Genomic DNA, 26,492 nt, shown 5'->3' on the forward strand with positions numbered 1-26,492 from the left:
TCCGCCTATGCTCCTGAATTCTCGGTGCATCCTTCCTTTGTGTTAGACGGGTAGTGACATAAATGACTCCTGTGATGTATTTAAATAAGGCCATCAGTCCTACCTCCATGCCACACAACAACCAGCCGTTCAACCTGCCTTGCAGCCAACCACCCTTTATGAATACTGTGATGTGCATCTACTCAAACCCCCATCCCACTTCCCCCTCCATGCACTCTCATTCATACATACATATTCACACACACACACGCACTTTCCAGACTCAGAGATAATCTCCTGGCCCTGCTTTATGCTAAACTGTATGGTCTCACATAGCGATTATTTATTTTTCTGAAGACCAGGTCAGATTTGACGTTCGGAATAAATCATTGATAGATAGATCATTGAATTTAAGGTTAGGCATTGAGATATCCTTTCCACCAGGGAAGAGAGCTAAGAGAAATCAGGTGGTGGTTCTGAAAATTGTTAATACTGCTGAAAACCCAATATTATTATTTCTAAAACTCACTGTAAAATCACATGTCGAGGCTATGCTCTGTTTTCAAGGTATTTATGTACTGCAACATATATCTGGCTGCAAAGTTTCTTTAAAGTATCTAAAGTGGCAAGCAAATTATTACAATTCTCATCTGTTCGGAAGGTAAAATGTCACTCCTTCATTTACAGAGCCCCAACAAACATCACATTACTCCATGCGATTAACTATTCTACCAAAATATGAAACAATAGTTTTCTCAATATGTCAAAAGGTCATGACATGCTTCGTACTTATTAACACTGCGGTATCTAAACCCGTGACACATAAAGCAATTCACTGTGAGAGCTTTATGCCGATTGAAGACATTAAGATGGTCAGTTTTTATGCCATGCCCAAACAACAACGGTAGTATCTTAGATTTGGACACATTGCCAGCTTGCAATGAAGTAAGGACACCTTAGGTATGATTGGTGGAGGAGAATACAGATGATGAATCACCTTCGCATGTGGTAATGAAGATTTTCAAGTTGCATCTCTGAAGCTTGCACAAAAACCTCTAAGGCATCCATGTATAACTTCATTTCAAAAAGACTTTGACCCTGCAGTAAAAAATACAATCAGAATTTGGTACTGCTATTAAAACAAAATTGCAAGAGTAAACGTCATACAATAAAATAGATAGAAAGTCCTAAATCTAGTTTCATATTTACTTCTTCTAGACCATGGATGGTACAGCTCATATCTTTGTCTAACTGCTATGTTCACAATAATAACAGCAAGATAAAGTGAATAATATTTTTTCTTTATTCTTCCATCTATTGCCCATCCCAAATTATCCCTGACCTGACAGGCTTCCATGTCCAGTTAAGAGTCAACCATTTCTGTCACATGTAGCTCAGACAGAGTCATGATAGGAGGTTATATCCTCAAAGGATAATATTAAACCAAGTAGATGTTCAACCATGTTTACAGTCATGGTTACCATCACTGATATGAGCTTAACATTACAGATTTTATTATCTGAATTCAAATTTCACCAGCTTCCACGGTGGAATTTGAACCCATGTCCCCAAGGCAAGATGCCCCGTTCACTGGATTACTAGCCCAGCAACATTACCACTCCATCATCATCCCCTGTGCCCTGGTAGTTGCCGAAGCCCCAGAGGACAAAAGGGCTTTCTCTGTGATTACAGGGAGGCAGCTTGTGGCAAGGGGTGAAGTCAAGAAGACAGGAGTTTCGTGGTGACCTCAGCCGGTGTGGGAATTGAAACAAAAACAGAAATTGCTGAAGAAACTCAGCAGGTCTGGCAGCACTTTTGGAGAGAAAGCACGGTTAGAGTTTTGAGTCCAGTGGCCTTTTGTTCAGTATTTGAGCCTGTGCTGTTGGGATCATTCTGCAGAGCAAATCTACCATCCAGACAACTGAGCTAACCAACTCCCGACCTGTACTACAATCCCATCTGCTAAAGAAATATTAGAACATAGAACATAGAACAGTACAGCACAGAACAGGCCCTTCAGCCCACAATGTTGTGCCGACCATTGATCCTCATGTATGCACCCTCAAATTTCTGTGACCATATACATGTCCAGCAGTCTCTTAAATGTCCCCAATGACCTCACTTCCACAACTGCTGCTGGCAACGCATTCCATGCTCTCACAACTCTCTGTGTAAAGAACCCACCTCTGACATCCCCTCTATACTTTCCTCCAACCAGCTTAAAACTATGACCCCTCGTGCTAGCCATTTCTGCCCTGGGAAATAGTCTCTGGCTATCAACTCTACCTATGCCTCTCATTATCTTGTATACCTCAATTAGGTCCCCTCTCCTCCTCCTTTTCTCCAATGAAAAGAGACCGAGCTCAGTCAACCTCTCTTCATAAGATAAGCCCTCCAGTCCAGGCAGCATCCTGGTAAACCTCCTCTGAACCCTCTCCAAAGCATCCACATCTTTCCTATAATAGGGCGCCCAGAACTGGACGCAGTATTCCAAGTGCGGTCTAACCAAAGTTTTATAGAGCTGCAACAAGATCTCACGACTCTTAAACTCAATCCCCCTGTTAATGAAAGCCAAAACACCATATGCTTTCTTAACAACCCTGTCCAGTTGGGTGGCCATTTTAAGGGATCTATGTATCTGCACACCAAGATCCCTCTGTTCCTCCACACTGCCAAGAATCCTATCCTTAATCCTGTACTCAGCTTTCAAATTCAACCTTCCAAAATGCATCACCTCGCATTTATCCAGGTTGAACTCCATCTGCCACCTCTCAGCCCATCTCTGCATCCTGTCAATGTCCCGCTGCAGCCTACAACAGCCCTCTACACTGTCAACGACACCTCCGACCTTTGTGTCGTCTGCAAACTTGCTGACCCATCCTACAATCCCCTCATCCAAGTCATTAATAAAATTTACAAACAGTAGAGGCCCAAGGACAGAGCCCTGTGGAACACCACTCACCACTGACTTCCAGGCAGAATATTTTCCTTCTACTACCACTCGCTGTCTTCTGTTGGCCAGCCAATTCTGTATCCAGGCAGCTAAGTTCCCCTGTATCCCATTCCTCCTGACCTTCTGAATGAGCCTACCATGGGGAACCTTATCAAATGCCTTATTGAAGTCCATATACACCACATCCACAGCTCGACCCTCATCAACTTTTCTAGTCACATCCTCAAAGAACTCAATAAGGTTTGTGAGGCATGACCTGCCCCTCTCAAAGCCGTGTTGACTGCATTTGATCAAGCCATGCTCTTCCAGATGGTCATAAATCCTATCCAACACCTTGCAGACAACAGCTGTGAGACTTACTGGTCTGTAATTGCCGGGGATTTCTCTATTTCCTTTCTTGAAGAGAGGAATTACTTTTGCCTCTCTCCAGTCCTCAGGTACGACTCCAGTGGAGAGCGAGGATGCAAAGATCCTCGCAAGTGGCGAAGCAATTGCATTTCTCGCTTCCCAAAGCAGCCGAGGACAAATCTGGTCCGGGCCTGGCGACTTGTCAATCTTAATGTTTGACAAAATTTTCAGCACATCAGCTTCCTCTATCTCTATCCATTCCAGCATGCACACCTGCTCTTCAAAGGTTTCATTCACTACAAAGTTCGTTTCTTTCGTAAAGACAGAAGCAAAAAACTCATTTAGGTCTTCCCCTACCTTCTCAGACTCCACACACAAGTTCCCTATGCTATCCCTGATCGGCCCTACTCTTTCTTTGACCATTCTCTTATTCCTCACATAAGTGTAAAATGCCTTTGTGTTTTCCCTAATTCGTTCTGCCAAGCCTTTCTCGTGCCCCCTCCTGGCTCTCCTCAGACCATTTTTGAGCTCCTTCCTTGCCTGCGTGTAATCCTCTCTAGCTGAACTTGACCCTAGCTTCCTCCACCTTATGTAAGCTACCTTCTTCCTTTCAACAAGAAGCTCCACCGCTCTCGTCTTCCAAGGTTCCTTTATCTTACCCCTTCTTGCCTATCTCAGAGGGACATATTTACTCATCACTCGCAACAACTGTTCCTTAAACAGTCTCCACATGTCTATAGTTCCCATACCGTGGAACAATTGCTCCCAGTCCATGCTTCCTAACTCATGTCTAATCGCGTCATAGTTTCCTCTTCCCCAATTAAATATCCTCCCATTTTGCCTAATCCTCTCCTTCTCCATAGCTATGTAGAATGTGAGGCAGTTATGGTCACTATCACCAAAATGCTCTCCCACCACAAGATCTGATACCTGCCCCGGCTCGTTTCCGAGCACCAATTCTAGAATGGCCTCTCCCCTCGTCGGCCTGTCAACATACTGCGTTAGGAAACCCTCCTGAACACACCTTACAAAAACAGCTCCATTCAAATCTTCTGCTCAAAGGAGGTTCCAATCAACATTAGGAAAGTTAAAGTCACCCATTACAACAACCCTACTACGTCCGCACTTTTCCAAAAATCTGCCGACCTATGCTTTCTTCAATCTCCCTGCTGCTATTGGGGGGCCTGTAGTAAACCCCTAACGAGGTGACTACTCCCTTGCTGTTCCTAATTTCCACCCGTACTGACTCAGTAGGCAGATCTTCCTCGACAAAGGAAGCTTCTGTAGCTGTGATACCCTCTCTGATTAGTAGTGCTACACCCACTCTTCTTTTTCCCCCCCTTCCCTATTCTTTTTAAATGCTCTAAACCCTGGAACATCCAGCAACCATTCCTGCCCATGAGAAACCCATGTCTCTGTTATGGCCACAACATCATAGCACCAGGTACTGATCCATGCTCTAAGTTCATCACTTTTATTCCTGATACTCCTTGCATTAAAGCAAACACACTTTAACTGATCCCTTGGTTCCTTCCCACTAGCTGGTCTACCTCTTGCTACTGCCTCACCTGCATCAACTCTCACCTCCGGTATACAGCTCAGGTTCCCAACCCCCTGCCATACTAGTTTAAACCTCTCGAACTACTCGAGCAAACCTTCCACCCAGGACATTGGTCCCCTTCCAGTTCAGATGCAACCCGTCCTTCTTGTACAGGTCCCACCTTCCCCAGAAGGCATCCCAATTATCTACATATCTGAAGCCCTCCCTCCTACACCAGCTGCGCAGCCACGTGTTAAGCTGCGCCCACTCCCTGTTCCTCGCCTTGTCTTAACAATTTGGATATTTCATTTCAATACATAATTTATACCCTGTACAGAGACATTTGACACAGCTTCAAAGAATAAACTAATTTGAAAACTTAAAAAATTAAAAATTGGCTTTCCATGTATTAAAGTTATAGAGCAGGGCATTCTGAGCATCTAGTCTATGCTCCATATGTGTCATCTCCCACCTAACTTCATTTAATGTTTCCATTTCATAGAATAGATCATAGAGTCTCTCGAAGTGTGGAAACAGGCCTTCAGCCCAACTAGTCCACACTGACCCTCACAACATTCCGCCCAGACCCATCCTCCTGTAACCCACCTAATCTACACATCCCTGAACACTATGGGTGATTTAGCATGGCCAATCCAACTAGCCTGCATATCTCTTTGGGCTGTGGGAGGAAACTGGAGCACCTTGAGGGGACCCACGCATACACAGACAGAATGTTCAAACTCCACACAGACAGTCACGCAAGGTTGGAATTGAACCCAGGTCCCTGGCACTGTGAGGCAGCAGTGCTAACCACTGAGCCACTATGCCACGCTATTTCTTTGTCATCGATGTACTGTATTCTTATGTATTTGCCTCAACTATTCCATATGGTAGTGAGTTCCACAGTCTAAATAAATATGCGTAATCTCTGAGTAAAGATGTTTCTACTGAGTGCTTTACTGAAGCTGCGAACAGGTAGGATTAAAACAAAATTTGAATGAGAACGCTAAACAAAATAAACAAAAATAAAGATGGATGGGCGTACCTGGATGTACAAGGTGAGTGCTATCTGTGATCGCAATTCTTCATCTGAGGGATCCAAAGAACTGGCCATTCTGTAGTTGACAATACAAGACTGGAAATCTCCAATCTGGAGATATGCCTCAGCCCTTCCCAAATAAAAATCTTTCTGCATTGAGCAAGAGATTTAAAAATCATATTCCAAGATACAAATAATAAGTAGCATTGCATTTGGCTCATGATAGATGTTTTCAATTATGCTTTTAAGTAATCTTTATTTATAGAACCAATATGTGCTGGTACATCTAATGGAATTTGTCAAAAAAATTCAATCAAATTCTAGTCCTCTCTAAGGAACTATGCTACCCAATTTCAACTGTTTTCTTTCTAGGAGTTTGTTATTTATGGTACTCTACAGCAAATAAAAATAGGTTTCTTCTCATTATTGAACTGCATTATCTGCTATTATTTTCATACACTGGATCAAAGAGCCACTTGGATCAACATCCCCATTGCCTCAGATGGGATTCCTACTCCCTCTCCCTGCTCCCAAAATATTCTTACCATCTGAGGGTTTAGAGCAATTGCTTTATTAAATGAAAACACAGCTTCCTCCAGTTTCCCAATCTGAAGAAAACGATTTCCTTTCACCCAGCTGTAAATACAAAATATATTTGTTAAATGGATATCTAATCAATATGATCTTATACATTCAGCTCAACTGTCCACTGCTCACCACTTACAAAAAAAAACTTTTTATTCTCCTGGTGTCTTTCAGGCTGTCAAAATATCCAACCCACTGGGTCAGGGAATCTCAGGGTTGATTACTAATCTTTGATGGATGATCTGACCTCAGCTCAGATGTTAATTTTTTTCAATTATATGAATTTCCTTTAAGAGAGCCATTTCCTGCAGTAACTTTTGGTTATTAAATCTTCAAAGCAGAGAAATGTACAAAAAGTAATAAAGTAGAGAATGCTTGACAAACTCATCAGTGGCAGCATCTGTGAAGAGACAAACACGTTACAGTTTCAAGTCTATTATGACTCTTCCTCGGAAATGAAAAAGTCATTCCTTATAAACCTCTTTAAAGCTTTCATTAGAGATGGCCATGGTCATTATTATACTCACTGTTCTTTAGCCCGATCATTTATTATGACTGAAACTGTATCATTTTTCATAACAATACCATCCAGATTAAAAATCCCACTGGATCCAAAGAAATTTTGTCGGGCTTTCTCTGTAGCTGCTTCCAGTTGTTCCTCAGATAAAGCTGTGGGAAACACACCAATTTCTGGCATTAAATCATCAGCCTGCGGAACAAAAACATTTCACTGTCAAGAGAGTTGGGCCAGTCCAGTTAATAGAATGTTGAACAGGTACGACTGTACCAATCTTTGGGAATTGAAACAAGTGATGGGGTATTAAGTTTGAAGACTGCAATATTTCTTTTTATTTTGTATTTGTGATTGTGGGCTGAAATTTGAAATGGACTGCTTGAATAAAAGTCAAGAGATATGAAAACCACGTTTTAAAAGCAAGTTACCTGGAGTTCATTCTAAGTGCTGTGGGAAAGTCTAGTTGCAGATGAGCTGAAGGCAACTCAAATACAGAGAGAAATTTGGCTGGTAACAACTAGCAAATTGGGTTAGGGAATGCTGACTCATTATCAATGACAAGACCCTCTGCCATGTGAATGGTTCCTAGGTATCAGAACAACTTTAGAGTGTCAATGTTTGGATCAGAAGTCATTGGACCTCTGTAAGGGAAGGAGCTGTCCTCTTTGCTGTAAACACACCCTAGGCCTGAAGAAAGCCAACTTATTTCCTCTCATCAGTTGCTGTAAGCTGTGGCTCTAAACCAATAAGTCAAAGTCTTCATGTGTGAACCAGTCATTCTATGTCTCCTGAAAGCAAGTGAAACTAACTGGAGAAGGAAGGTTGAGAAGCAGCAGGTCCTAACAAGGCAAAAGCAGCATCTCAGTAAACATAGTATCAGAGATAATGGGAACTGCAGATGCTGGAGATTCCAAGATAATAAAATGTGAGGCTGGATGAACACAGCAGGCCAAGCAGCATCTCAGGAGCACAAAAGCTGACGTTTCGGGCCTAGACCCTTCATCAGAGAGGGGGATGGGGGGAGGGAACTGGAATAAATAGGGAGAGAGGGGGAGGCGGACCGAAGATGGAGAGTAAAGAAGATAGGTGGAGAGGGTGTAGGTGGGGAGGTAGGGAGGGGATAGGTCAGTCCAGGGAAGACGGACAGGTCAAGGAGGTGGGATGAGGTTAGTAGGTAGCTGGGGGTGCGGCTTGGGGTGGGAGGAAGGGATGGGTGAGAGGAAGAACCGGTTAGGGAGGCAGAGACAGGTTGGACTGGTTTTGGGATGCAGTGGGTGGGGGGGAAGAGCTGGGCTGGTTGTGTGGTGCAGTGGGGGGAGGGGATGAACTGGGCTGGTTTAGGGATGCAGTGGGGGAAGGGGAGATTTTGAAACTGGTGAAGTCCACATTGATACCATATGGCTGCAGGGTTCCCAGGCGGAATATGAGTTGCTGTTCCTGCAACCTTCGGGTGGCATCATTGTGGCAGTGCAGGAGGCCCATGACGGACATGTCATCAAGAGAATGGGAGGGGGAGTGGAAATGGTTTGCAACTGCACCTCCCAGTCGCAAACCATTTCCACTCCCCCTCCCATTCTCTTGATGACATGTCCGTCATGGGCCTCCTGCACTGCCACAATGATGCCACCCGAAGGTTGCAGGAACAGCAACTCATATTCCGCCTGGGAACCCTGCAGCCATATGGTATCAATGTGGACTTCACCAGTTTCAAAATCTCCCCTTCCCCCACTGCATCCCTAAACCAGCCCAGTTCATCCCCTCCCCCCACTGCACCACACAACCAGCCCAGCTCTTCCCCCCCACCCACTGCATCCCAAAACCAGTCCAACCTGTCTCTGCCTCCCTAACCGGTTCTTCCTCTCACCCATCCCTTCCTCCCACCCCAAGCCGCACCCCCAGCTACCTACTAACCTCATCCCACCTCCTTGACCTGTCCGTCTTCCCTGGACTGACCTATCCCCTCCCTACCTCCCCACCTACACCCTCTCCACCTATCTTCTTTACTCTCCATCTTCGGTCCGCCTCCCCCTCTCTCCCTATTTATTCCAGTTCCCTCCCCCCATCCCCCTCTCTGATGAAGGGTCTAGGCCCGAAACGTCAGCTTTTGTGCTCCTGAGATGCTGCTTGGCCTGCTGTGTTCATCCAGCCTCACATTTTATTATCTCAGTAAACATGGTGGACAGCGGCCATTTCATGGCCTTCCCAGTCTTTTCTCCCACCCATGGCACATATGCTTTTCTTTCAATCTCTCCCTCTGTACGTCTATAGGTATGTGTACGCAGGGAAAGTTTTCTAAGAAGGTTAGAATTTTAAATAGTAGAGTTATCTGGTGATATAATTGTTTATTGTGTCTAGAATCTATTTGTTTGTATTGATTGGTAATCATTGTTAAATACAGGAACCCAGCATTTGCATTTTGTCAACCAGGGTCTAAAAGACAAGTAATTGGGAAATGTCATGTATTTTATAAAGTATTTAGTTTTGTGATGACTGTGGGAGTAGTGGGGCTTGATCTCCAGTGTTCTATCCAGTGCAGTGCACTTGCTGAAACATGAGTCAAGTGCTCACCAACAACTGCTTATTGTGTTGAATGCTGCTAAAGCATACAAGATCAGGGAAATCTCAGGACTCATTACTCATCTTTGCTGAGCTACCTGATCTCAGCCCAGATAGTAACTGATTTCCAAAAATACATTCTAAAACATTTCAAATTGAATATTACAGAAATCGCAATAAAACTCAAATTTTTCCTGCAACATGTTGCACTCGAGACGTTGCATACAATTACAATACTCTTGATATTTACAGTGTACATTCCACATCAACCTTACAGTCCGAGGGATTCTACACAGTATCACATCCCTCTGTGCAATCTCTGACTGTAAAAAAACTTGTTTTCCAATAATACTTTATTCATCAAAATGACTATTACAACTAATTTTGATTTCTGTAGGTGAGGAAAGGCAAAAGATAGAATCAGCAAAGTCTCCTACTCCTCATCTCTTTCCAGTTGAAAAATATGACTATGAAGAAGTCAAAACACATACATAGATTGCAATACTGCCAAAGAACTCATTGACCAAACTCAGGTGAAAATGGTACATTAGCGACAGAACAGAAGGCAGTTGGCACACTCAGAACATTACCTTGTTGCTAGCTGCAATGTCTTTTGCTTCATGAGACAAGAAACAAATGAAAGTGACTGGTGTTAAGGTTTCCTTGCAGTTATTTGAGAACGCATTGGTGAATGCAAGTTATACACTGCCTCAGGTCAACAAGTAGTGCATAACAAATACCAGAATTAGGAGCTGGAGTAGGCTGTTCGGCCTCTCAAGCTTACTCTTTCAATGAGATCATGGATAACTTGATTACTCCACATTCCCATCTACTCCCAATAACCTTTCACTCCACTTGCTTATCAAGAATCTATCTACCTCTACCTTAAAACTATTCAAGCCTCTGCTTCCACCTTCTTTTGAGGAAGAGCATTGCAAAAACTCATGATCTTTTCACATCTGTTTTAAATGGTCAACCACTTATCTTAAAACAGTAACTCCTGGCTCTAGAATCTCCCACAAGAAGAAACATCTTTTCTACATGCACCCTGTCAAGACCCCGCAGGATCTTATATACTTCAATCAAGCTGCCTCTTAACCCTTCTAAATTCTAGCGTAAACAGGTCTAGCCTGTCAGCAAAGTCAAAAACTTCAGCATAGCTTCACAAAAGTAAACACCTTTGGAAACCTTGATTTAATTTATCTGTCTTTGATTGATAGCTAATATGTAATTCATAATACTATATTCATATACACTTACAGAAGAAATATCTATCGATCTTAGAAACATAGGAGATAGGAGCAGGAAGAGGCCATTCGGCCCTTCAAGTGTGCTCTGACTTTCTTCACAATCATGGCTGATCACCCAAGTCAGCAGCCCAATCTTGCTTTCTCTCCATAAACTTTGATCCCAATGACCCCGAGTGCTATATCTAGTCACCGCTTGAAAATATTCAGTGCTTTGGCATCAACTACTTCCTGTAGTAATGAATTCCATAGGCTCATCACTCTTTGGGTGATGAAATATCTCCTCATCTCCATCCTAAATCATCTACCCCAAAATCTCATACCGTGGCCGCTGGTTCTGGATACACCCACCATTGGGCTTAATCTTAAAAGTTTCAGTGGAATCCAGAATCCACTACTTTTTTGGAGTTGAGAGGTTTAGACTTCCACTATCACTTGTGTTTGAAATTGTTTCATGATTTCGTTCCTAAATGTCTTTGATCAAATTTTCAGATCGCAGCCCTCATCCTGGATTATCCCACTAAAAGAAATAATCTGTTTTATCCATCTCACTGAATACTTCTATTATTTTAAACGCTCCATAATTTCATCATTTAAGCCCTGGTATCACTCTGCTGCATTTATGTTGTACCCTTTCTAATGTGAGACAGCTAAAATCTGAGGAATTAAGTAGGATGCTTACAGTTTGTGTGCTTTATCACAAACTTTTAATAAATTCTAGATTAGTTGCTGGATTAAGTAGACCTCTTTGCAGGTCATTCACAATCCATCAGCTGTGAACAAAATCTCAGATTTATAGGGCTGTGTTGATCAGAAGTGGTGTTGAACCCAATATATTTGAGAAGTGGTTAGTTAATAATTTCAGCCAGCAGTAAGTTACACACATGTCAGCAATTCAAAGGTGACCATCCTGTGGAACTAAATGTGGTCACACAAATTGACTTAAATCCTATTGCATAGATTATTGAGTGCAATGTTATTTGCTAAACAGTTAAAAGCTTTGTTTTTCTTACCTTAATCAAACTCTGGGACTGATTTTCTTCCTGCTCATTTAGCTCCTCAGTTTGTTTCATGATTGCATTATTCTCCATTCAGTGTTCTGCAACTTGTCCTTTATTGGACAAGAGATGTGCAAAAATCAGCTACAATCTAACCTGTGATAATAAAAAAAATTAACAAATGAAGATCTGTTGCTTGAAAAAAAAGTCCAAAAGTTCCTGATTTCATTTCTAAATGGCCCAAGTTGAATGTTGTGACTGTACTTCCTTGTTCTGGAGTTCTCCACCAGAGGAAATAGCTGTCAGTGATTTAATCACTAGCTCTGTGGGCTTAAGTCTACTGAAAGGGTGCAATGAGCTCTGAACTAATGTCTAATTTTGCAAAACCCTGTAGTTGGTACAAGATTTGATTAACTTGTCTGTACTATTCACCTATTGGAATGCAGCACCAGTTGGAAATGTCAATATTGTATCAATATAATTTGTAATTTTCCACATTAAAACTTCTCTATTTCAATCCTAAAGTCCTAAGACAGTGCAAATATGAGAGGTTTAAGATGTTTGAAAGCCCGTTATGCAAACATTTTTTATGAAATAAACTAGGTGGTTTAACCATAACACATAAACTCTCAGTCCCAATATATATCACATAAATTAAACAAAATGCATCTTTGTTTCTGTTTCTATCTATTGAATTTTTCGACAATGGCTGGAAATTGGGTCAGCTAGGAGCTGGAACTCACAGCTACTGAAACTGGCCAGTCTTACTAGGTTATCTTTAGATATTACCACTGGTCCACGACAAGTTTGTGGTACGTTTGCGTACAAGTTCAAAAGCTGAGAAAAATCTAACTTGTTTTGAAGATGCATTAAATATGTTTGTGGATTATGCTGGCATACTTTAATCAACCTGTTCTTAACTTAGGAAAGAAGCAATTAACTTTTTATTCATGCCTAGATTTGGGCTTTGCAACCTGAGCATTTATTGCCAACGCCTAAATGTCCCCTGGAAATCTGTGAATGAGGCAACTTGTTGAGTTCAGTTCTGAAAAAGTGTCACTAGACTCGTAATGTTACTACTTTTTTTCTCCTCATGGATGCCTCCAGACCTGCTGGCTTCCACCAGCAAATTTATAACAATTTGGTAGTTTCATATTCACCATTCCCTATACTAACTTCATGTGATTAAGGTTGAATTCTGTTCCTAATTGTGTGAAAGTGTCAGTGTACAGCTGATGGGTGCTTCATACTGTGGTTTACATACTTCAATTTGGATTCAGGGACCAGAGCTACTCACTGAGCTGCTGGAGAACCGGTTAATTCAATGAAAGTTCTGTGGATGTTCGAGATTTGAAATTAAAACAGAATGTGTGAGAGAAACTCAGTAATTTTCTGAGAAACTTAGCAGGCATAGCGGTAACCCTGGAGAGAGAAACCATTAACCTTTTGAATCCAATAAGACTCTTTTAGAAATTAAGGACCCTGAAAAGCGATGGGTTTTATGTTGTATGAAAGAGGGGGAACAGCAAATGAACAGACTGTGAGGGGATCCCAAAGCAAAAGAGATTGAAAATGGCAGTAAAGAGGATTTAGGAGTAGCTGTTAACAGCAGAAAATTGATCAATTTTACTGAGAGCATAACCAAGCAAACAAAACACTGAAGATAGATAATCAAATTGTAGGACAGACCCCATGGTTTGAAACTGTTGAACTTAATGTTGAGTCCTGAATACTGTAAAAAGTACCGAAGTGGGAAGTGAGGTACTGTTCTCCCTCCAAGTTTGTGTCTGGCTTCGCTGGTACATTGCAGCAGGGCTGGGACAGAAAAGCTGTACCATTCGCTCTACTCTCCCACTTTTCCACAGCATAAAACACATCACCTTTCGATCTCAGACCCCTTCAGATCCAGAGTAAAGTCATGAATGGAGTCCCTGGCCATGCACTCAGATCCTGTGCATACCAAGTAGTGGAAGTATTTGCAGACATCCTTAACCTCTCTTTACTATGACCTGAAGACTTCACCTGCTTCCACAAGACCTCCATCATCCTAATACCAAAGAAAAATCATGCAGCTTGCCTCAATGACTACCGGTGGTTCTGATCTCCATAAGTATGAATGAATTCCAAAGGTTGGTCATGGCTCACATCAACTCCAGCCTCTCAGATTGGCTTGATCCTTCACAATTTGCCTGCCACCAGAACAGGTCCACAGCAGACAGTACATCCCTGGTCTACACTCAGCCCTGGAACATCTGGATGACAAGGATACCTACATCAGGCTCCTGTGTATTGACTATAATTCCACAGTCAACACTATAAACCTAAACTAACTTAACTCCAACCTTTGACACCACCTCCTCCATAATAATTCGCAATACAGGTGCCCAGCACGGCTAAGTACTCAGTCCCCTACTGTACTCCTTATACACTCATAATTGTGTGGCTAAATTCCACCCCAAATCCACCTACAAGTTTGCTGATGACACCACAGTTGTAAGTTGGATCTCAAACAATGACGAGACAGAATATAGGAAAGAGATTGAGTGCATAACAGAATAGTGTAAAGACAACAATTTCTCCATCAGCATCAACAAAATGAAGGAGCATTGACATCAGGAAGTGGAGTGGAGGGCACACCCCTGTCTGCATCAATGGTGCTGAGGTGGAGATTGTCCAGGACATCAAGTTCCTGGGAGTGATGATCAACAAACTGTCCTGGTGCAGTCACATCGATGCTGTGGTCAAGAAAGCACAGCAGCTTCTCTATTTCCTCAGAAGACTAAGGAAATTTGGCATGTCCACAAAGGCACATCAATTTTTATAGATGCACCATAGGAAGCATTCTATCTGAATATATCACAGTGTGGTACCGCAACTGCTATTCCAAAGACTGCAAGAAAATACAGAGAGTTGTGAACACAGCCCAGTCCATCACGTAAACCAGCCTCTGATCCACTGACTCCATCTATACTTCCCACTGCCTTGGGAAAGCCACCAACATAATCCAAGACCCCTCGCACCCGGTTATACCCTCTTTTGTTGGGCAGAAGATATAAAAGTTTGAATACACATACCAACAAATTCACGAACAGCTTCTTCCCCGCTGTTAGAAAACTTTTCAACGGACGTCTCAAACGTTAATGTTGGTCTCTCTCTGTAACTTCTCTGTAGATGAAACACTATTGCGCACTTCTCTCTGCTAACCTGATGCACTTCTTATGGCAGAGCGGCCTGTATCGCATGCAAAACAACACTATTCACAGTATCTCAGTACATGTGACAATAATAAATCAAATCAAATGTCAGGCTGGAAGCCTTAAGTCTGTGCTCTCTCCTCCCAGGTGAGGCCAGATCTGCAGAGTTTCCTGGATGAGTCAACGTTACAGTGTATCAGCCACTTCCCTTCCCGGGTTCCGGAAGCTGCCACTGTTGCAGTTCCATTGTTGCAGTTGCTATGGTTACTGTGTGTCCGATGGCTCGGCGTCTTGTTGCTATAGGCAACCAGCTCGGGGAGGCCACTAATAGAAATCTTATGCAGGAGGCGAAAAGTTGATGTATTTAAAAAATAATGCTCCATAGCCTCTGTGGAGGCCATTGTCGCCTGAGGTTCTCTCCACGCGTTCTGCCTTCGCGTCCTCTTTCCAGCGCTTTTTTTTGTATTTGTTTTAAATTTTCACAACGCTATTGTGGTCTGAGGAAATTGAATAATTGCATAAATACTTGTAGAAAACCAACCGAAAGTTTTCCTGTTACTTTGCATGATGATGAAACTAAGTTATATCAGCCTGTTTAAAGGGGGCTGAGCCTTCTGCACGGTTTTGTTGTTTGACCCGGAGACAACCGTCCCTCCGCCACGCATTGCCATCTCCGATTGGTTTGACGGCAGATTTCCCCTGCTTTGAATGGTCAGAACTGCAATCGATCACAAAGCGACCACCCCTCCCGCCGGCCCGCCCAGCTGAGATTGGTTAGACTGACCATTCAATTGACCAATCGTTATGCAAGGCTGGCCGTCGTGATGAAACCCTTAGAGATAATTGGAACTGCAGATGCTGGAGAATCCAAGATAATAAAATGTGAGGCTGGATGAACACAGCAGGCCAAGCAGCATCTCAGGAGCACAAAAGCTGACGTTTCGGGCCTAGACCCTTCATCAGAGAGGGGGATGGGGGGAGGGAACTGGAATAAATAGGGAGAGAGGGGGAGGCGGACCGAAGATGGAGAGTAAAGAAGATAGGTGGAGAGGGTGTAGGTGGGGAGGTAGGGAGGGGATAGGTCAGTCCAGGGAAGACGGACAGGTCAAGGAGGTGGGATGAGGTTAGTAGGTAGCTGGGGGCGCGGCTTGGGGTGGGAGGAAGGGATGGGTGAGAGGAAGAACCGGTTAGGGAGGCAGAGACAGGTTGGACTGGTTTTGGGATGCAGTGGGTGGGGGGGAAGAGCTGGGCTGGTTGTGTGGTGCAGTGGGGGGAGGGGATGAACTGGGCTGGTTTAGGGATGCAGTGGGGGAAGGGGAGATTTTGAAACTGGTGAAGTCCACATTGATACCATATGGCTGCAGGGTTCCCAGGCGGAATATGAGTTGCTGTTCCTGCAACCTTCGGGTGGCATCATTGTGGCAGTGCAGGAGGCCCATGATGGACATGTCATCAAGAGAATGGGAGGGGGAGTGGAAATGGTTCGCGACTGGGAGGTGCAGTTGTTTGTTGCGAACTGAGCGGAGGTGTTCTGCAAAGCGGTCCCCAAGCCTCCGCTTGGTTTCCCCAATGTAGAGAAAGCCGCACCGGGTACAGTGGATGCAGTATACCACATTGGCAGATGTGCAGGTGAACCTCTGCTTAATGTGGAATGTCATCTTGGGGCCTGGGATGGGGGTGAGGGAGAAGGTGTGGTGTGCTACCTACTAACCTCATCCCACCTCCTTGACCTGTCCGTCTTCCCTGGACTGACCTATCCCCTCCCTACCTCCCCACCTACACCCTCTCCACCTATCTTCTTTACTCTCCATCTTCGGTCCGCCTCCCCCTCTCTCCCTATTTATTCCAGTTCCCTCCCCCCATCCCCCTCTCTGATGAAGGGTCTAGGCCCGAAACGTCAGCTTTTGTGCTCCTGAGATGCTGCTTGGCCTGCTGTGTTCATCCAGCCTCACATTTTGTCGTCTTGGAATCTCCAGCATCTGCAGTTCCCATTATCTCCATTAATGCTTGATTTGCTTTCTTTTCCCTGGCAAATTATGCTTTAAATGAGGTGGCCAGAGACAACCCTTTTGTGTAGAATTGTCCTTCAGTGACATTGGGTTCCACTTTAGTGACATCATGAATGTAGACAATGGACTGATATAATCACAGCTTTAGAATCTCACAATGCTCTCCATGCCTAAGCTGTGAAACCTGAGTCTTTGCCGAGAGGTAGAAAATTATATTTTAAATATATAAATACCTAAATATCTGGAAAGTTTAATTAACGAAACACTTTACAAAATCCTTGTAGCCAGTCTCCTTGAAAGAAAGACATGCTTACAAAGAGGAACCATGTGACATCAGATGCGAGTACAACTGTTTATTTCCATTGATGCTGATGAGGATAATGTGACAATTCTGAGACCTATGATGCTCATTTAAAATAACGACAGCAGGAATCCGACAACTATCAAAAAAGATCTGTTATTAAGAAACTGCAAGAGAAGCATGAAGTGGTAAAATAATTTGAAATGGAAACTTTTCTTTGTATTTTACAGGCTGGCTTTCCTTCCGGCCTTGCATTTATGACAGTCAGACCAGGAGCACACTGGATGTACACAGTGTGTATTCTTTTATTTGTGCTTCATCAATGCTGTTATACTTTGGACTTTAAGTACCATCACACATCTTCTCTGGAGGCTTATCTTCGAGATTTGCAAAGAAATTATTCAACTATTACCCATGTTTACAGCATTGGACAGTCAGTGGAAGGTAGAGTATTTTCAAATATAGCAAGATATATAAATGTTCCTTGTTAAATGCATCCACTGTCATACCATATGACTTGGTTTCGGACATTCAAATCTGGAGTCTAATGAGATAGAATTCTCTTGGATGGGTTTGCATCTGAAACCTTGATTTTCCACACTGATAAATGGAAAATGGGTTTTCGATACTTTATTTATAGCAGCTGCAGTGAATGTTGCAATGAATAGCTTCAAATTTTTACCATATTCATATTGTACTACATTTACACTGACGAACAGATTGTGGAAAGGAAGTAATACGTTTGTTGTCATGGGTGATTTCAACTTCCCTACTACAGACTGGAACCTCCGAAGTGCAAATAGTTTGGATGGAGCAGATTTTGCTAGGTGTGTCCAGGAGGATTTCTGACTCTACATGTAGATAGGCCAACTAGGTTTCGGGGGTGTGGGTGGTGGCAAACTGGATTTGGTGCTTGGCAATGAACCAGGCCAGGTGTCAGATCTCTCGGTGGGAGAGCACTGCGGTGATAGTGATCACAACTCCCGGACGTTTACTATAGTCATGGAGAGGGATAGCAGTAGATGGTACGGGAAAGTATTTAATTTGGGGAGGGGGAATTACAATGCTATTAGGGAAGAACTGCAGAGCATAAATTGGGATCAGAAGCTTTCAGGGAAATGCATGACAGAAACATGGAAGTTGTTTAGGGAACAGTTTCTACAAATACTGGATTGGTTTGTCCCACTGAGGCAAGGAAAGAATGGTAAGGTGAAGGAACGTTGGATGACAAGACATGTGGAACACCTAGTCAAGAGGAAGAAGGAAGTTTAGTTAAGGTTGAGGGAGCAAGGATCAGACAGGGCTCTAGAGGTCTACAAGGTAGCCAGGAAGGAACTGAAGAATGGAATTAGGACAGCTAGAAGGGGCTTTGAGCAAACTTTGGCAGGTAGGATCAAGGAAAACCCCAAGGCATGCTGTGCTTATGTGAGGAACAAGAGGATGGCCAGAGTGAAGGTAGGGCAATCAGGGATAGAGGAAGGAACTTGTGCACAGAGTCAGAGGAGGTGGGAGAGGTCCTTAATGAACACTTTGCTTCAGTATTCACCAGTGAGAGGGACCTTGACATTTGTGAGGAAAGCGTGAAACAGGCACTTATGCTTGAAGAGGTTGATGTTAGGAAGGAGGATGTGCTAAAAATTGTGAAAAACATGAGGATAGATAAATCCCCTGTATTAGACAGGATATACCCAATGTTTCAACTGGACGCAAGGGAAGAGATTGCTGCCCCTTTGACAATGATCTTTACATCCTCACTGTTCACTGGAGTAGTACCAGATGATTAGTGGGTGGCAAATGTCATTCTCTTGTTCAAGAAAGGGCATAGGGATAGTCGTGGGAATTACAGACCAGTGAGTCTTACTTCTGTGGTGGGCACATTATTGGTGAGGTTTCAGAGAGATAGTATTTATGATTATTTGGTAAAGCACGGTTTGATTAGAGATAGTCAGCATAGCTTTGTGAGGGGCAGGTCATGCCTCACAAGCCTTATTGAATTCTTTAAGGACATGGCAAAGCACATTGATGAGAGCAGTGAATGTGGTGTATATGGATTTTAGCACGTATTTGATAAGGTTCCACATGGAAGGCTCATTCAGAAAATAAGGAGGCACGGGATTCACGGAAAGTTGATTGTCTGGATACAAAGCTGGCTGCCCACAAGAAGACAGAGGGTGGTAGTAGATGGAAAGTACTCAGCCTAGAGCTCGGTGACCAGTGGTGTTCTGCAGGGATCTGTTCTGGGACCTCTCCTCTTTGTGATCTTTATAAATGACTTGGATGAGGAAGTGGAAGGGTTGGTTAGTAAGTTTGCCGATGACATGAAGGTTGATGGAGTTGTGGACAGTGTGGAGGGCTGTTGTAGGTTGCAATGGGACATTGACAGGATATAGAGCTGGGCAAAGAAGTGGCAGATGGAGTTCAACCCAGAAAAGTGTGAAGTGATTCATTTTGAAAGATTGAATTTGAATGCAGAATACAGGGTTAATGGCGGGATTCTTGGCAGTGTGGAGGAACAGAGGCATCTTGGGATCCATGTCCATAGATCCCTCAAAGTTGCTATCCAAGTTGATAGGATTGTAAAGAAGGTGTATGGTGTGTTGGCTTTCATTGGCAGGGGAACTGAGTTTAAGAACTGCGAGGTTATGCTGCAGCTCTATAAAACCCTGGTTAGACTACACTTGGAATATTGTGTTCAGTTCTGGTCACCTCATTATAGGAAAGATGTGAATGTTTTAGACATGGTGCGAAGGAGATTTACCAGGATACTGTTTGGACTGGAGGGCAGATCTTATGAGGAAAGGTTGAGGAAGCTAGGGCTTCTCTCATTGGTGCAAAGAAGGATGAGAGGTGACTTGATAGAGGTATACAAGGTGATGAGAGACATAGATAGAGTGGATAGATAATCAGTGACTTTTTCCCAGGGCAGAAATGACTATTACAAGGGGGCATAATTTTAAGATGATTGGAGGAAGGTACAGGGGAGATGTCAGAGATAGGTTCTTTACACAGAGAGTGGTGGGTATGTGGAATGCGCTGCCAGCAGTGGACTGGAGTCAGATACTTTAGGGACATTTAAGCAACCTTTGGTAGGCACATGGATGATAGTAGAACATAGGGAATGCAGAGTAGTTTGATCTTAGATTAGGATAATAGGTTGGAACAACATTGTGGGCTGAAGGGCCTGTATTGAGCTGTACTGTTCTATATTGTATGTTGTATGTATTAACTAAGTAGGCTATACTTAACTCAAAGGGTAAAATGTAATTTTGAATTCAAATTATAGTTATAAACCATTCAAGCATTACATTTACAGTTTACAATGTCATTCAAAATTCTTTGATGGGATCACTACAATATAATCACTCCACTGTTACTTATCTGTATAACCTGATTTACACCAGGACGGGAACTTTGGGCTATTGCAATTGGAAAATACCCAAGAGAACATCGCATTGGCGTTCCTGAGGTTAAATACATTGGAAATATCCATGGAAACGAGGTAAACTATAACTTGTAGTGAATGTGAGAGCATGTTCATTAATGATTGATGCTATGAGGCTAGACTAAGGGTAGACTGTGATTGGGAATGGCAGTAATATCCTTGCCTAAAAATAATAAGTACAAATACATGAATTCATGCTTGCTGTTTATTTCTTTAAATAAAAGCAAAGTCCATCTGTTTAGCAACAACTCTAACTAAACAATAAAACCATGCTGATTTTTAAAATGTGCCTGCCTGATTTTTTAATCTGATAGGTCTCCTTGAGGTCAAATTTCACAGCCTTACCTGCTGTTAATTCAGGCAATTGCCTCAAAACTGACTTGTTATCATTATAGAGATTACAAAGTGTGAAGCTGGATGAACACAGCAGGCCAAGCAGCATCTCAGGAGCACAAAAGCTGATGTTTCGGGCCTAGACCCTTCATCAGAGGGCTCTCTGATGAAGGGTCTAGGCCCGAAATGTCAGCTTTTGTTCTCCTGAGATGCTGCTTGGCCTGCTGTGTTCATCCAGCTTCACACTTTGTAATCTTGCTATCATTATAACTCTGTTAACACTGATGATACAACTGACTGAAAATTGAAAGGGTCCAGCTACTGTCGGGTATCCAAAGCCTGTTCCCTAAGATATCTTCCTTTTAATGTGGAAGTGAAGATCCCATGACTTAATAGACTACTGATATGATTTCACACCAGAGCTGAGTCTCTAAGTAGTTCTGCATGCAATGGTATTGAAAAGTTCTAGTCAATTGTAAATGTTGAATTGGTTTTATGGAGAGGCAGAGCCCACAACTATTGTGCTAGGACCACCAATATCCAAGATCATGACAGCTCCTGCCAATTCCCAGTCCCACAACTTACATGTGCTACCAACTGCCCAGGCTCAATTTTAAAGCTTCAATCCATCAACTGCACCAAGATGTAAGTTTGGGCCTCGAAGCTCAAATGACAAATTACATTGATGCTGAAACCTCAAAATAAGCTGGGATCTTCCAATTGCTGATCGGACGGGCACTCTGCCAGGCCATTAACCATGCATTTAAATTGGTTTCCTTTTTGATTAAAACAAAATTTTATTTTCTCCATTATCTTCTTACTCATTTTGATATGTTGAAATGCCTCACACCATCTACACACAAGGAACATACAACTGATGTAGTAGGTGTCATTATATTGATCTATAATACTCATCATTGAATAAGAATTGCATTGACATGACAGAGTTTTCAGTCTTCCTGATTGACAGCATCCACAGTTCTTCCAATTTTTATAGAGTATTCAGTTACTGTCACGGCTAATTGAATGAGACCCTGACTCCCAGAACATACACTTTTAGTATTGATTATCCTTATTTTCTTTGCATCATCTTGATTCACATCTTTATCCTTTTTATTCACTCATGAGATGGGGGTGTCAGTGGCTAGGCCAGCATTTGTTGCCCATTCCTAATTGCCCCAAGGGCAGTTAAGAGTCAACCATGTGGCTATGGCTCTGGAGTCCCACGTAGCCCAGAAGGATGGCAGTTTCCTTCCCTGAAGGACATTAGTGAAGCTGGTGGATTTACCTCAACAATCGGCATTGGATTCATGGTCATTATTAAACTCTCAATTCCAGATATTTACTGAATTCAAATCCCACCATCTGCTGTAGCAAGATTCGAACCTGGGTCCCCACAACATTACCTGGTTCTTTGGATTAACAATTCAGCAATAATACCACTAAGCCATTGCCTCCCCTTGACTTCTGTTCTGCTGAAGAGTCTCCAACCTGAAACATTACCCCTGCTTCCTTCCTACAGATGCTGCCAGAGCTGCTGCATTTCCCCAGCAATTTCTGTTTTGGCTTGTTCTTTATTTCTTGGGCAATATAATGAGGATAGGTTGCATAAGCTTGACTTGCAGGGGAAGTGATGGCCTGGTGGTGTCATCACTAGCCTACTGATACAGTAACCCACATAATATTCTGGTTCAAGTCCTGCCATAGTAGATGGAGAAATTTGAATTCAATGAAATATCTTGAATTAATTGTCTAATGATGACCATGAATCTATTGCAGGGAGAAAGCCCACCTGGTTCTCTAAGGTTTGTTAGAGAAGGAAATTTGTCATCCATACCTTGTCTGATTTACATATGATACCAAACCCACAACAATGTGGTTGACTCCTAAGTGCCCTTGGACAATAAATGCTGACCTAGCCAGTGATGCCCATCCCCTGTGAATGAATAAAGGAGGAAAAATTTAGAGTTCCCTGAAATTATAGGCCAATGAACATTACATCCATGGCAAGGAGATTATTGAAGAAGATTATTAGGCTAGGATTAAAGAATTTTTAGGCATAGTTCACATAGCATTGTGCAAAGGAGGTCTTGTCTCACAAATCTGATTAAAAATTTTGAGGAAGTGATAAAAATGATTGATGAGGGTGATGTGGAGGTTCTGGTGTTGGACTGAGGTGGACAAGGTCAAGAACCACATGACATTAGGTTATAGCCCAACAGGTTTATTTGAAGACACAAGCTTTCGGAGTCTCACTTCTTGTGCAGGTGTCAGTGAGAGAGGTGGCATCAGACACAGAATTTATAAGCAAAATATCAAAGGGCCATAGAAATGATGTGGTGTTGAACAAACCTAAGATGGCTGTTAAATCTTTAATCAGCCAGAAAGGATTAATATGCAAATTCCCAAATTTCTTTCAAGTCAACAGGGATCTTGAGTTCATGTTGCACTACAGGTGACTCCACCACTCTGTACACTCTCTCTCTCTCAGACACACACACACACACACACACACACACACACACACGCACACACACTCATGCTCTCTCACAAAAACATACTCACACAGACCCTCTCTCATACATACATTCTTATGCACACACATTCACACTCACATGTACACGCACACACTGCCTCTCAAGTATGCATACAAACACACGCACACAAACACTCTCTCTCTCCCTCTCAAACACACACACACATGTACACACACATGCAGGTGTGCAGACACACATATAAATCTATGTGGTGAATTTGCATTTGCAGATTTGTAATTGCGGATGCATTTTATTTTGTTCAAAAAGCGCACAATTTGTAGACAATGTGGTATTTTATAAATTCCTACTTTGGAAATAAAACCAGTCTGACTCCAAGTTGATACACAACAAGATTCTAAACAAGGCCTCACGCCTAAAATGCATTGTTTGACCTGGGATGTCACCTCTGATATACTGAGGGAACTGACAAAACCTTTAGTTATCTTGGGGTGTTGACTTGAAAGACATTCAGGAATTTGCATATTAATCCTTTCTGACTGATTAAAGATTTAACAGCCATCTTAAGTTTGTTCAACACCACATCAGTTTTATGACCCTTTGCTGTTTTGTATATAAATTCTGCATGTGATGCTACCTCTCTCACTGACACCTGCAGAAAGAGTGAGACTCCAAAAACTTGTCTTCAAATAAACCTGTGGGACTGTAACTTGGTGTCTTGTGATTTTTCACCTCGATGAGAGTGAGGCAATGGATGTTATTTACGCGGAATTTACTAAGTCTTTTGACAAGTTCACTCATGGTCGTGTAAACCAGAAGATTAAGTTACGTGGGATCCACAGTGAGTTGGTAAGATGGAGACAAAATTGGCTTGGCTTTAGAAGACAGAGGGTAGCTGTGGAGGGTGTTTTTCTGACTGGAAGTTGCACAAAGATCAGTGCTGGGAGCTCTTTTTTGTAATATATATGAATGATTTGGATGAAAATGTTGGTGGTCTGATTAGTAAGATTGCAGATGTCATGAAAGTTGTTAAAGGGTACAACAGGATAAAGATCAGTTGGAAACTTAGGCAGACTAATGGCATATGGATCTTAATCCCGACAAGGTTGGGAGGTCAAGTGCAAGAGGAAAGTATAAAGAAAATGGCAGGACCCTGAGAAGTCTTGATAAACTGAGGGATCTAAGGGCACAAGTCCATAGCTCCCTGAAAGTGGCAAGGCTTTGGCATGCGTGCCATCATTAGTCAGGGTACTGAGTGTAAAAGTTGGTAAGTCAGGTTGCAGCTGTATAAGATTGTAGTTAGGCCACATTTGGAGTATTGCGTGCAGTTCTATTTGCCACGCTGCATAGAAAGAATGTGGAAGCTTTGGAGAGGGTACAAAAGAGGTTTACCAGGGTGTTGCCTGGATTGGAGTGTATTAGCTACAAGGAGAGGATGGACAAACTTGGATTGTTTTCATAGAGCATCAGAGGCGGAGGAGTGACCTGATAGAAGTATATAACATTGTGTGGGGCATGGATAGGGTGGATAGTAGGAGCCTTTTCCCAGGGAGGAAATGTCAAATACTGGGTTTAAGGTGAGATGTAGGAGGCAAGTTTTTTTTACATAGAGGGTAGTGGGTACCTGGAACACACTGCCAGGGGAGATAGTAGAAACAGATATGATAGCAATGTTTAAAAGGCATTCAGACTGACACATGAACAGGTGAGAATAGAAGGATACAGACCATGTGCAGGTGGATGGGATTATTTTAGAATAGGATCCACATTGACACAGACATGATGGGTCAACTGATCTGTTCCTGTGCTGTTCCATGTTGTTCTGTGTTTTATTGAAGGGCAATTTAATTGAAGCGTTTAAAATAATGATTAGATTGCAGATGCAGAGGAGCTATTTCATTTTATGAAGATCATAGAATAAGGAGGCACAATGAGATCATACCCACTCTGTCCCTCAGCTCTATTACCCATCTTTGCCCATTACTCTTACTGCCGGTATCTGAACTGATCTAAAATCCACAGCCTTTCATTGCAAAAGTGTGTGGAGAGAGTGAATTCAAGCCTTAAATTGAATAGGTCCAAAGTTAAGAGTATTCCTCTTTATTCTGGATTTTCCCAACTCTCTGTACCTTTTCTATTGCCCCTTTATTATTTTAGACCACCCACTTACCTTTGAACAGAAGGAATGTGAAATCAAGTTCATTTAAAAGTGAACCAAGTGGCAGGACAGGTCGAGAGAGCTGTTAATAAAGCATAAAGTATTCTAGATGTAATTAATAGAGGCACAGAATACTCAGAGGTGATGTTGAACCTTTATAGGACTTTGGAAAGAGTCCTGAAGAGATTTACAGAAATGGTTCTAGGGGTGAGAAATTTCAACAGTGAGGACAAATCGGAGAAGTTGGGACTATTTTCTTTGGAGAGGAGAAAGCTGAGAGGAGATTTGATAGATGTTCTCAATATCATGGCAGCCACGGACAGTGTAGACTTGGAGAAACTGTTTCCACTTGGAAAAGGATTGAGAATCAGGGGCACAGTTTTAAAGTTTTTTGCAAAGTAAGTAAATTGGGAGCTGAGGAAACCTTTTACACAAAGTTAGCAGTTATGGTACGGAATGCCGTGCCTGGAAGTGTTGGTGGAAACAGGTTTAACTAGGGCTTTCAGGAGGGCATTGCATGATGATGTAAATGGAAACAATGTAGAGGGTTACAGGAAAAAGATGAGATTGGCACTAAGTCAAAATGCCCAGAGAACTAATGCATACAAACTGTACTGAATAGCTTCCTCTGGCATGATAACAATTAGAGAATAAGACATAGGAGCAGAGGAAGGCCATTCAGCCCATTGAGTCTGCTCCAACGTTTAATAAGATCATAATTGATTTGATAATCCTCGATTCCTCTTTCCTGCCTTATCCCAAAATTCTTGATTTTCATTACTGATTAGAAATCTGTCTATT

General features: G+C 42.6%; 2 protein-coding genes across 4 annotated transcripts in view; one reads left to right on the forward strand and one right to left on the reverse strand.

The window, feature by feature from the left end:
- LOC125465344 (tetratricopeptide repeat protein 16-like) overlaps positions 1-15,577 on the reverse strand; it is a 41,046-nt gene extending 25,469 nt beyond the window's left edge. For 2 of the 3 annotated variants that reach the window (XM_059638360.1, XM_059638359.1), the window contains exons 1-6: positions 14,834-15,577; positions 11,775-11,915; positions 6,972-7,153; positions 6,405-6,495; positions 5,866-6,009; positions 977-1,077 (exon numbers count right to left, since the gene is read on the reverse strand). In XM_059638360.1, the coding sequence (XP_059494343.1) occupies positions 977-1,077; positions 5,866-6,009; positions 6,405-6,495; positions 6,972-7,153; positions 11,775-11,852 (596 nt within the window). In that variant the 5' untranslated portion in view covers positions 11,853-11,915; positions 14,834-15,577. Of the gene's footprint in view, positions 1-976; positions 1,078-5,865; positions 6,010-6,404; positions 6,496-6,583; positions 7,154-11,774; positions 11,916-14,833 lie in introns of those variants that run through there. The other variant, XM_059638361.1, reaches the window with a different exon arrangement.
- LOC125465265 (carboxypeptidase M-like) overlaps positions 12,465-26,492 on the forward strand; it is a 46,561-nt gene continuing 32,533 nt past the window's right edge. The window contains exons 1-3 of the mRNA XM_059638302.1: positions 12,465-12,479; positions 17,494-17,707; positions 20,665-20,762. Of these exons, the coding sequence (XP_059494285.1) occupies positions 12,465-12,479; positions 17,494-17,707; positions 20,665-20,762 (327 nt within the window). The remainder of the gene's footprint in view (positions 12,480-17,493; positions 17,708-20,664; positions 20,763-26,492) is intronic.

This window comes from Stegostoma tigrinum, chromosome 29 (assembly GCF_030684315.1).
Source record: "Stegostoma tigrinum isolate sSteTig4 chromosome 29, sSteTig4.hap1, whole genome shotgun sequence".
NCBI classification, from domain to species: domain Eukaryota; kingdom Metazoa; phylum Chordata; class Chondrichthyes; order Orectolobiformes; family Stegostomatidae; genus Stegostoma; species Stegostoma tigrinum.